This window comes from Penicillium psychrosexuale (assembly GCF_028828465.1).
Source record: "Penicillium psychrosexuale strain IBT 29551 chromosome Unknown utg000004l, whole genome shotgun sequence".
NCBI classification, from domain to species: domain Eukaryota; kingdom Fungi; phylum Ascomycota; class Eurotiomycetes; order Eurotiales; family Aspergillaceae; genus Penicillium; species Penicillium psychrosexuale.
In genome coordinates this window covers 4,734,350-4,745,998 of record NW_026643189.1, presented here as the reverse complement: position 1 = coordinate 4,745,998, position 11,649 = coordinate 4,734,350, and the positions used below count along the sequence as shown (strand labels likewise).

The following is an 11,649-nucleotide window of genomic DNA, read 5'->3' as shown; positions in this document are numbered from 1 at the left end:
ATAGTTTCGTATTCATTCCTTCATCTTGATTACATACATTGCGGAATCCATCAGTGGAGGAGAGGTTCATGACTACCCAATAGGGCCGCAGGCGTATACCCCCTAAGGATTGGGTATCTTCACATGTAAAGAGAGGCCGCGAAGATGACATCGCGCTTGATCAACTCCTGAGCTTGCTGCATCTTAGTGTAAAGTGTTGGGTCTCCGACCAGTTTGGCCGCATTCTTCACTTCGCGACAAGTCTCGTCCAGTCGGGTGATCACCCGAACAATAGTACCCTCCATTACGTCCGTGAGGTCAGTGATGCGATTGAAAGACATTCCCTTGGCCCACTCATAAACAACTTCAGCGAGACCGAAGCGTGGCTTACTAGCGAAGTCGTTGGAATCTTCACTAGACTGAATGACCTGGTGCAGAATCTGGAAATCATTCACTTTCTCGGCGATACGAATGATCTCCTTCTGGCCCTTCTCCAGACGTGGAGTGAGGGTGGGAGTGCTGTCTGTCTTTTCCTGGAACACAAATGCAGAGAGGAGTGCAACAATCTCCTCCGGCTCGTATTCAGCAAGAACGTTCTCGAGAACCAATTCGGTTAAGACCAACTCGTCGGCGGAGTGAATTTCGCATGCCACCTTGCCCTTCAGTTGTACACGAGATTGTTCGTCAACAAAGCCGAGCTCCCTCAGTACGTGAATGCGCTGCTCATAATCCGGAAGTAGTTGGAGGTTTTGGTCGGACATCAGTTGCTTCAACTCCGAGATGTTTTCTTTAACTTGCCACTCGTCGTGTTGCATTTCGAACTATATGGCATTAGTATGGGGTTCAGATCAATAGGAATGAAATACTCACATGGTTTACGAAATCAGGACATTGTAGACAGTGGCATGACTGGGCAATCTCTGCCTGAACTTGTCGTTTGTCGAGGATATCGCGGATTTCCATTTCTTTGATACGTTGCCAGTCGATTTCGTCCCAGGCCGTATCGATCCAAGAGCTGGTGAACTGGCATAGTTCTGTTTCTGCCCACTTCATAGACTCTATTTCTGAATTAGTATTTTCGTAACCATATGTTCAAGAAGACAGTATGAACTTACCCTTCTTAATATTCAGATACCACATTGGTTTTGTGATCTTAACCTGGGTGTTTGTCACGCACTCGAGATCGGATAACGGAATCTTGCACACTCGAAGGCTCATGTCATCTACACGATTGGGGAGTGGTTGGAAGTAGGGTCTGAATAAAGGTAAGAATGGAAGAATGTCAGTGGGGTGCCGCTTGCTACTCAAGGTTCCAATCTCAAGTACTTGAATACAGGGCACGGCCCCAATGACTCCGGGAGAAACTCCGTCGCGCGTAATAACACCAGCAGTACGGAGTCCGTCCTGTGTTTAACGTTAGCTTTTAACCAAATATGTATTATATCGCAACAGAACACGAGCACTCACCTTGCGGTACACAACCAACCTCTTCACCGTGAAAAGACGTTTGCCGACAGGCGATGATAGCAGTTCGGTGTGGAACTCAGCTGTGAGCTTTCGATACTCCATGGCGGCGTTATGGCAGGTCAATAGATCCAAATCACAGATCTCACATGGTGCCCGTTTGATTTTCGCAAGACTGGCCTCAGATACCTGGACTTGCTTCTCGTGTTCTGGTAAGAGAGCTTGTGTTGCGTTTTCACTGAAACTCCGCTTGATCATTTCCTCGATCTTCAGGGCTTCCACACGCAACAGATTCAATATCATGTTGTATGTGAGTCGGAATTGAGATCTGAGCTTTGTCGGGTCTCCAAGAATCATCTGTTTCAACGAGGCAGCAGATGGGGCCTCGTCTTTTCCACTGTTTGTCACGATAACATATCCCACCGTGTCAAGACCTCTACGACCAGCACGTCCAGCCATTTGCGTATATTCGCCGGGCAGGAGATCACGGAAGCTTTTGCCGTCGTGCTTGCGGAAGCCGGAGAATACCACAGTTCGGGTGGGAAGATTCAAGCCCATCGCGAAGGTCTCTGTGGCGAACAGAACCTTGACCAGAGACCTAGCGAAGAGAATCTCAACAACTTCCTTCATGATGGGCAGGAGACCACCATGGTGTACAGCAATGCCTCTGCTTAATAGCTCGCGCAGGCGAAGGATTTGCGGCAGCGTACGGTCCTCGGGCTTCAATCGAGTGAGTGACTTTTCAATGAACATGTGTGTCAAACTCTTCTCGTTGGCATTGCTGAAGTCTTGGTTTGAAAGTGAATCTGCGTTCTCCTCGCATCGTTTCTTAGAGAAAACGAAGACACATCCCGGCAGCAAGTCTTCTTTGCGAAGATGCGAAACAAGATGCACCCAAGTGTTTTTGTCCTGGGCCGCACTTGTACGACCACCACCACGGCCTGTACGAGCGATGTTACCCGTGCCTCGGTTGGAGTACTGTCCACCGCTCTGTCCTCGACCTCGTTGCGGACCTCCACGCTGTGGGCCGCCGCGGCCGCCTCTGTTATTCGCTGGCTGACCGCGGCCTCGGCCCTGGGGAGCTGGTGCTCTAGCTTGCGCCGACTGTGCCTGAGCTTCAGCCTCCTTCTTAGCTTTGGCCTTATCTTTGCCGGATAGGATATCATCCGCTTCCTTCCAGCCACTCTCAAGGAATCTTTTGTTGGAGTCGACGATCTTGTGCTTGCTCTTCCCGGCCCAGAGATAGTGCTCCAGCGGGACAGGTCGCTTATGGGTTGAAATTACATAAATGTCCTTCTTCTTTGTACGGCCCACCCAGGATGCAAACTCCCGAGTATTGGGAACAGTGGCAGAGAGAAGAATCAACGTGACATGCTCGGGAAGCATAATGATGACTTCTTCCCATACCACTCCTCGTTCGAGGTCGTTCACATAATGCACCTCATCAAAAATGACGAATTCAACGTCCCGGATGAGATCAGCACCTCGGTACAGCATACTTCTCAAGATCTCAGTGGTCATAATGAGACAGCTGGCTTCCGGATTGATTTGAACATCGCCAGTCAGAATGCCGACATCGTCGAATTCGGTTCTGAAATCACGGTATTTCTGGTTGCTCAGCGCTTTGATGGGAGAAGTATAGATTGCTTTGGTCATATGTTTGGCAGCCAAGGCGATTGCATATTCAGCCACAACTGTCTTGCCTGCCGAGGTATGGGCTGCAACAAACACCGAATCGCCATTTTCGAGGTGGTAAACAGCCTCCTTTTGGAAAGTGTCGAGCTCGAATGGCCACTCTCTGGCCATATCTGGAACCAACTCATTGAAGTTGGGAATATCCTTGTTGACATCGACAACGTGGGCCCATTCTCTACCTTTTTGCTTGACACCTGCAAGCAACTGGCTACGCGGCTCCAACGCCGGGAACTCAACTGGTAGCAAAGCGTCAATATCTTCTTCATCTTCGTCGTCGCTGATATCATCAAGCTCGACCTTTGCTCCTATATCGACATCCGCAGATTCCTCGGGTTGATCCACCTTCAGGTCACTTTCCTCTTGAAGAAGGGCGGTTTCGACTTCTTGGGCACCTTCGGTGGCGGCTTTAGATTTTGCTTCATCGAAATCGATACCGTTATCGAAGCCGGGGGGTGTTGTCAGAAGACCTCCCTCGGTGCCAAAGTTGATGATGCGATCGAGTCCAGATTGTTTCCCCTTGGTCGATTGTTCTGTGACCTGAGAATCGGCCTCCATTGCTGCCAAGGCCTCGATAGCGTCCAAGCCTCCGGGTGCGAACGGAAAGAAACCTGCGGCACCTCTGACAAAGTCGGCACGGCCAGCAGGTCGGCGGAGAAGCGAGGTGGAATTCTTGGCCGTTGCGCTTGCAGCAGGAACCGTGACTTCTTGATATCCAGTGACGCGTCCTTCCAGTCCCTCTCGTGTAAATCGCGTTACTGTCCGTGTTTGTGTTGGCGCGAGTTCAAAAAGGTCTGCATAGTCTGTCGAAACGTCCCATCGTCTGCCAAAGCCGTTAAAAGCTGCCCCGCGAATGAAACCAAGATACTTACTTACTTTTGGAGAGAGTTCAACCATTTAGTGCTGAATTGGTCCGATGGGGTCAGAAACTCATTTTCGAGCTCTGTTAGCAACTCTTGCGCACTCTGAGGGGCTTGCTTCCGAGCTTGGAAGTTCTCAATCTTGCCATCCTCTTCGTCTGCGAGACGAGCATCGAAGGTCGCGGGATCGAAGTGTCTGCCTTCTAGGTCTAGCTCCTTCATTGTGGAATCGAGCGAGTCGGCCATGGTGTTAGGCAATGTATCGGAGAGATCAGTAAAATTATGTCGATGTTTGACTCGGCAGTAGCCGAACCCCACACCGATATGTGTATGGATTTCAAGTTCTGGCGCAAACACGGGAGGAATTGTTATCCGACGTAAAAAGAACAAATTTAAAGAATGAAATTGATTATGCCGGTGAGTGCGATAGAGTATTTCGAAGTGCCTTCAGGCAACATTATGTAGCAATAGGCTACTTGGGGTAAACCTCGCTGAGAGACACCAAAGGCGGTATAGTCCGGCAGTATCCATGACGTCGATGCCCAGGTGTGGGGTTATCGCATTTAGGGCTATGTGTACTACTACTAATAATTGGCCGCCATGCGGCCTCTGCCTTGAAATAATCTGATCTATTTAGCCGAAGATGATATTACGGGCGTTATATGTCGGATCATACGATGCAGCAATGGCTATGCTCGTGTCAAGTTTCGTTTTGGGCCGCGGGCCGCTGTAACTTCATTGATCAAGACAACTAGCAGCCTTCAGTCAGGCAAAGAGAAGACTACAGGGTGAAGACAAAAAGCAATTTACTTATAATACTGATTCCATTGTTATAGTTAACTAGTTAGTCCTAACTCCAACTCTCCTATTTTTCGACTCATTCTGAGGAAGCACGTAATGAGGTATTTGTTGACATTTTTAAGAACAGCATACAGCTATATTTTTCGAGAACGGCGATCAAAGCTCATTTTCATGGGCGAGTTTTGGGTTGGCATCCGGACGTAGCCGGAAGAAATGGCCTTATCTTTCAATTTGGACAAGATTGTATTGGCAGAAAGTATCAATATATATTTAACTTTTTGTACTTCAATCAGTCATACGAAGAATTGTGAATGAAAGATGCAACAGATAAAAGGGATAGAGATGAAATGATGTACGCCCCTAAGCGCCAGAAGGGTATGTAGTGTGAGAACGATTCCATATGAGAAAAGGATTAGCACGACAAGAATGAGTCCTGACAAGGAGGGCAATGAATCCCTTTGTTGAAGTGAAGACCGTAGATCATCCTTGTTTAGCAGTAGATCCGTCGTTCGGAGAGATTCCGGACCTTTGTGAAATCTGCATGATCATGATCAGAAGAAAAGAAAGAAAAGAAAATGAAAATGACAGAAAAGTAAATGAGACTTGATGATGTTAGATAAATAATTCCCAGTAACGCCAGGCATGGAAATTTAACGGCAAGAGAATTTAGGGAATGTTTTCCGATCATGAATGTTCAGTGAGAATTCAAAAACTCCCTCCAGTGTTGCGATGTACCTGAAAAAAATTAGTTTAAGCCCGCAAGCTTGCTGCATTGCACACTCACAATGTGCGTCCATCAGCGCCCCAGCCAACTCCAGCGGTAGAATCTGGCTCCTCGGCGCCGCAGCCATGCATTGAATTTCGATCAGGGAGGTCATTGATAATGTTTCTGATCCAGCGGGGAGAATGTGTCTGTTCAAATCCGAGAAGCTGTTGGCGATGCCGTTGTTCCCTTTCAAAGGAGCGGTTGTGTACCTCATTAGCAATCTGGCGCTGGCGCCGAAGTCGCTCAGCAGCGACATTGGCACGAATCTCATATGTGGTGAGACGTGAAGTATCATATCTTCTTTCTGCTCCAGTTTGTGGTCGTTCGATGCGCCGGGGAATGGAGCTTGATCGCTGGGGTCGGTGGTTCAAGCCATTCGTATCTAGACTTGGATTAGAAGATCCAGTCGCTTCAGCTGGAATGCTAGTTTCGTTGTTGGCCGTTTCAGGATTGGCACTACCCCGAGAGACCATTTCTGATCTGAGGGGTGTAAGCGCTGAATGCGAGGTGGAATAACTGAGGGTGATGTCTGATTGGCGATCATGGTGAGAGGACGATGCTTCCGAAGGTCGACGACTTCCTTGAGATACCACCACCGAGCTCTGGTGTCTTGGATTGGATACAGTGCGGCCCAAATGGCTATCTCGGGAGACATCAGAAGAATCATAGCGATGCAAGGGCGAAGTAGGACGATGGATGCGAGCGGTACCATCTGTGGAACCGTGATTTTGCGGCCGAGCCACTAGTTGAGGTGGAAGGCCTGCCCTAGCCGGGCGCTCTAGTCGTTCAGTAAGTCCTTCTTCCAGCCGCGATGTCCAGCGTGCCGTGTTCAAAAACTCCATAATCAGCCTTTCTCTCTCACTAAGATCTTGAATCAAAGACTCCCGCAGAGACGAACGCTCCGTTTGCTCTCCATTCCGTTCAATCGGAAAATCTTCGTTCTCGAGTCTCACTCGTGGTGGAGTCTCCAGAATATCGTCTCCTAGCGGGTGTCGTTCGAGGTTCTCTGTCGAAAAGTCCGTGTACACTTCCTGCAATTTTGGATCATTAGAATCTAGATGGAGGATTTGTCTGCGCATAAAATGTTGGCGAACGTCGGCCACACCGGCTCTACCGTGACCCTCCAGCCATACAAGAAGGTCCCATGGCTCGGGCGAAAAGGCCATGCAACGAACGGCACCGCCCTCGGTGCATGATCTTGATGCCGGGAATTGACAAAGAATAGCAGAGTCGTCTTCAGAGTCGCCAAAGTTCTTGTAGATGGACTCGACGTCGATAATCGTGATGATTCCAGATTGAGATCCGATGGCACACAAGCGACTTGACGGGGAGAAAGCGACGGTGAAGCAGCACGCATCATCCGCCCGCAGGCCAATGTTCATCTCCAGGCGATTGATAAGTTCCCATTCCCACCCGGTGAGCTTCTTTCCAGATTCAGTTGTCCCAGAAGATTCCAAATCACGAGTGATTTCATAAAAGTAGGCGTGGTTCTCATCCCCTACTGCCGTGAGCAGTTTAGAGTCCGGGGAGATTGTCGCATAGTTCATACAAGTCGGATGATGAAGGACCGTCAAGACTTTCGCGCGAGTCAACGAATACACCGTGACTGTTCGATCATTATTGCTATTCATCTGAGTTAGCATGATCAACGAAACCACAACCCAACTTTCCGACCAGCGCCCACCTCAGAACCACGATATCTTCATCCGCCAAGTCCTCACTGCCACCATAGAAACGATGGATGGTCACTGAATTGACAATGCTCCCACCGAACCCGTGGAGCTCTACTTCGGGGGATAATCGGCTGCTTCGATAGCGGGTTGAAGCAGATTCGCCATTGAAATCGCCCGGAGCTATGCTTGACGGTGGATCGAGATCGAGTGGGAGCGCACTATCTACATCGGCGTGGAAGGGTATATCGCCATGGACCTGCATTCCGCGATCACCGATGCGAATGAAAGCACATTCGCCATTTTCCGGGCCCCCCACTACTATCCAACCGTACCCGGCAACCAGACAGCGCGGCTCAAATGGGAGTACCGCTACACTCTCGCGCTTTTGTGCCGATATGTGTATTGAATAGACGATTCTCTCGACGACGACATAAATGCGATCGGGATCAGCAGTACTAATGTAGTTGCGAAGCTGTGTGTGACTAAAACAGAGCTCTCTTAGGTTAGGCTGCGCACGGAAGATAAGCGGGTTGATCAACGAACAAGTTGGGGATCTTGAACGGGAAGAAGCGTCGCTTGGTCGGAAGGATGAGAGCCTCGGTTGGGCGATGTCTAAGACAGCCACGTTAGAATTATTCCGGTAGTGAGATGCACCAGGCCCTTACAGCAGCGTAGAATCCGAGGTCATGGTGGATAGAGCTAAGCCAGAGATAACATTGTTTGAGCGGGGAAGTTAGGAAGACAAGAGAAACGGGGCCCCCCGTTGGAGTATGTCAACTTGACAGTTATTTAGGCAGCGGACACCTTGTTTTGTTTCTTCTTAGATAAATTTCCTTTTGGATAGTCTGTGCTCTGCAGTGTTCAGTGTCAAACTGCCCGGTGCTTTCATTGGATGACGTAATACTTGGGACTGGGACAAAAAGCCGGGGAACCGCAAATTCCAACGAATGCGGTTTGATTGTCACCCCGAAACCGGCCTTGACCATTCATGATGATGCATTACACTGTTTATATCTTTTTGCTTACTTTAAAGATCCTATATACTCCATGGTGTATAGTGCATAACATATACATGTTGCCCCCAGTCCGAACGATCTGGGCCAGGCATTGTTTCCCCCCAAAGTACGGAGTACATGAATTGTCATTGACCATCTAGATCCAGGCGGACTTTCAGCTCCATTTCCAATCTTGTCTCAGGTTCAGCCAAATCAACGAAGCGGAGTTTGCCGACTAGGTCACACGACACGTTGAGAGTATGACTGGTTCAGCTACTGGAGATACACGATTGTCGCAAGTGTTGTGAGGAAGCAATGCTTATTGCGACCATTTTGCATGGTGTTTGCACCAGGCCGTATATATGGACCTCGGGAGTTCCTCGGAGCTCTTCAATATTTGCCACACAGCGGAATGATGCCATTGAACTGCCGCTACTCCGTACTACTACTTGAGATATCAGGCAGATTATGCCGCATACATGATTACTATGTGCTCCGTAGGCTCTACTCGCAATACATCCCTATATCCCTACCCTAATATCCCTACATCCTATGCCAATATCCCTATATCCCTATCCCAATCCAATACACCTATGTCATTGTATACCCGCATATACGGCACCAGGCGGTGAGCTCGGTTACCTAGGAGGCCATCGACAACAAGGCCATCTCTGATTGGTCCGATCCCGTGATTCTACCAAGTTCGACGGGCCGAAGGTCTCCGTGCAATTTCTATTTCCTTCTTCCTTTCTCTTCGATTCCATCTCTCTATCTTCATCTCTTCAATCGCATCTTCTGTCCTTTTAATACTTCACGATTGAATCGCTGGAGTTTCTCTTTTTCTCTTTTTATTAATTAATTTATCATCACAATGCTTCCTCGCACAATTACTCGCGCAGTAAGCTTGCCCTTCTTCCCGAACAATCAGCGCGTCACAGGTTACTAACTCAGTCTCTCACAGCTCCCGCGCGCTGCTTTCGCTCGCACTCCTGCCTCCAGACTCCCAGCCTCATTCCGGAGATGGAACTCCACAGAGGGTGGTGAGGAGAAGGTAAAGGGCCAGGTCATTGGTATTGATCTTGGTAAGTACTGGCGCGAGATGAAAATCATCAATGACGACAGTATTCTAACATTTTATTTTCTTAATTATAGGTACCACCAACTCTGCCGTGGCTGTTATGGAGGGCAAGTCCCCTAAGATCATCGAGAACGCTGAAGGTACGTGAGAAGAAATTTCAACTCCGGACAAGTGGTCAGAGCTTCGGAACTCAGACTTGCATCCACCGTGTGATGGGCTTAAATGGAATTAGCAACTAACTCAACTCTTCAACAGGTGCTCGCACTACTCCTTCCGTTGTTGGTTTTGCACAGGATGGTGAGCGCTTGGTCGGTATTGCCGCCAAGCGTCAGGCCGTTGTCAACCCCGAGAACACTCTGTTCGCTACCAAGCGTCTGATTGGTCGCAAGTACACCGATGTCGAGGTTCAGCGTGACATTAAGGAGGTTCCCTACAAGATCGTCCAGCACAGCAACGGTGACGCCTGGGTTGAGGCCCGTGGCCAGAAGTACTCTCCTTCCCAGGTCGGTGGCTTCGTCCTTAACAAGATGAAGGAGACCGCCGAGGCCTACCTCGGCAAGCCCGTTAAGAACGCCGTTGTTACTGTTCCCGCATACTTCAACGACTCTCAGCGTCAGGCTACCAAGGATGCTGGTCAGATTGCCGGCCTGAACGTTCTCCGTGTCGTGAACGAGCCTACCGCTGCTGCCCTTGCCTACGGTATGGAGAAGGAGGCTGACCGTGTTGTCGCTGTCTACGATCTTGGTGGTGGTACCTTCGATATCTCCGTCCTCGAGATCCAGAAGGGTGTCTTCGAGGTCAAGTCTACCAACGGTGACACTCACCTTGGTGGTGAGGATTTCGATATCCACCTCGTCCGCAACATCGTTGCCGAGTTCAAGAAGGAGACCGGTGTCGACCTTACCGGCGACCGTATGGCCATCCAGCGTATCCGTGAGGCCGCCGAGAAGGCCAAGATCGAGCTGTCCTCTTCCCTCCAGACTGAGATCAGGTAAGCATTTCCAATTTTGGAACATTTTAGTAGGCCAGTAACTAATCAGTATTTTTTCGCACAGTCTTCCTTTCATCACTGCCGGCGCCAGCGGTGCTTTGCACATTACCCAGAAGCTGACCCGTTCTCAGCTCGAGGCTCTGGTCGAACCCCTTATCAGCCGTACTACTGAGCCCGTCCGCAAGGCCCTGAAGGATGCCAACCTCCAGTCTGGTGACATTCAGGATATCATCCTGGTCGGTGGTATGACCCGTATGCCCAAGGTCACTGAGTCCGTCAAGGCCCTATTCGGCCGTGAGCCCTCCAAGTCCGTCAACCCTGATGAGGCTGTTGCCATCGGTGCCGCTATCCAGGGTGCCGTCCTGGCTGGTGAGGTCACTGACGTCCTCCTGCTCGATGTCACTCCTCTTTCCCTCGGTATCGAGACCCTCGGCGGTGTCTTCACCCGTCTGATCAACCGCAACACTACCATCCCCACCAAGAAGTCTCAGACCTTCTCCACCGCTGCTGACATGCAGACCGCTGTCGAGATCAAGGTCTACCAGGGTGAGCGTGAGCTCGTCCGTGACAACAAGATGCTGGGCAACTTCCAGCTTGTTGGCATTCCCCCCGCTCACCGCGGTGTCCCCCAAATCGAGGTCACCTTCGACATTGACGCTGACTCCATTGTCCACGTCAACGCCAAGGATAAGTCCACTAACAAGGACCAGTCCATCACCATTGCCTCCGGCTCCGGTCTTTCTGACGCCGAGATCCAGTCCATGGTTGAGGAGTCCGAGAAGTACGCCGAGACTGATAAGGAGCGCAAGGCCGCCATTGAGGCCGCCAACCGCGCCGACAGCGTCCTGAACGATACCGAGAAGGCCCTCAAGGACTTCGAGGACCGTCTTGACAAGGCTGAGGCCGATACCATCAAGGAGAAGATCGCCACTCTCCGTGAGTTCGTTGTCAAGAGCCAGTCCGGCGAGAGCACCACCACTGCTGAGGAGCTCAAGGAGAAGGTCGACGACCTCCAGACTGCCAGCTTGACCCTGTTCGACAAGATGCACAAGGCCAACAACGAGCAGCAGCAGCAGCAGCAGCAGGGTGGTGAGCAGCAGGGTGAGACCAAGCAGTAAATGCTTTTCTCTCTATGATTGCCACGCCTGAACCGCACATGGTGCCTGTATTTTTCTATCTTCCCTTATGTTTTTCCTTTTGTTCAGAGACTCCCTGATTTTTGCATCTCCTTCCTCGCATCTACCTGTACACATACTTTCAAGGCCCTTTTTACCCCTTTGCGTTTTCTGGTGTATCGGTGTTCAATCTACCACACCCATGTATGATCCTATATTCTTTTCTCTTCTGCCC

At 50.0% G+C, this 11,649-nt stretch overlaps 3 protein-coding genes across 3 annotated transcripts; 1 reads left to right on the top strand and 2 right to left on the bottom strand.

Moving 5' to 3' along the window:
- Positions 1–119: 119 nt before the first annotated feature.
- Positions 120–4,241, bottom strand: N7518_007685 (SKI complex RNA helicase subunit SKI2; the record flags this gene model as incomplete). The annotated part of the gene is made up of 5 exons (XM_057188612.1): positions 120–800; positions 850–1,037; positions 1,095–1,383; positions 1,447–3,958; positions 4,012–4,241. The coding sequence occupies 5 exons, from the start codon at positions 4,239–4,241 to the stop codon at positions 120–122; spliced, it is 3,900 nt and encodes a 1,299-aa protein (XP_057040315.1).
- A 1,205-nt stretch (positions 4,242–5,446) lies between these two features.
- N7518_007684 (uncharacterized protein) lies at positions 5,447–7,923 on the bottom strand (the record flags this gene model as incomplete). Its single annotated transcript, XM_057188611.1, has 5 exons — positions 5,447–5,531; positions 5,581–7,185; positions 7,247–7,717; positions 7,779–7,847; positions 7,901–7,923. The coding sequence occupies 5 exons, from the start codon at positions 7,921–7,923 to the stop codon at positions 5,447–5,449; spliced, it is 2,253 nt and encodes a 750-aa protein (XP_057040314.1).
- A 1,127-nt stretch (positions 7,924–9,050) lies between these two features.
- N7518_007683 (Hsp70 family protein) lies at positions 9,051–11,417 on the top strand (the record flags this gene model as incomplete). The annotated part of the gene is made up of 5 exons (XM_057188610.1): positions 9,051–9,128; positions 9,192–9,312; positions 9,383–9,448; positions 9,564–10,299; positions 10,364–11,417. Exons 1-5 carry the CDS (start codon positions 9,102–9,104, stop codon positions 11,415–11,417), a joined length of 2,004 nt encoding a protein of 667 aa, XP_057040313.1. The 5' UTR covers positions 9,051–9,101.
- Positions 11,418–11,649: the final 232 nt, after the last annotated feature.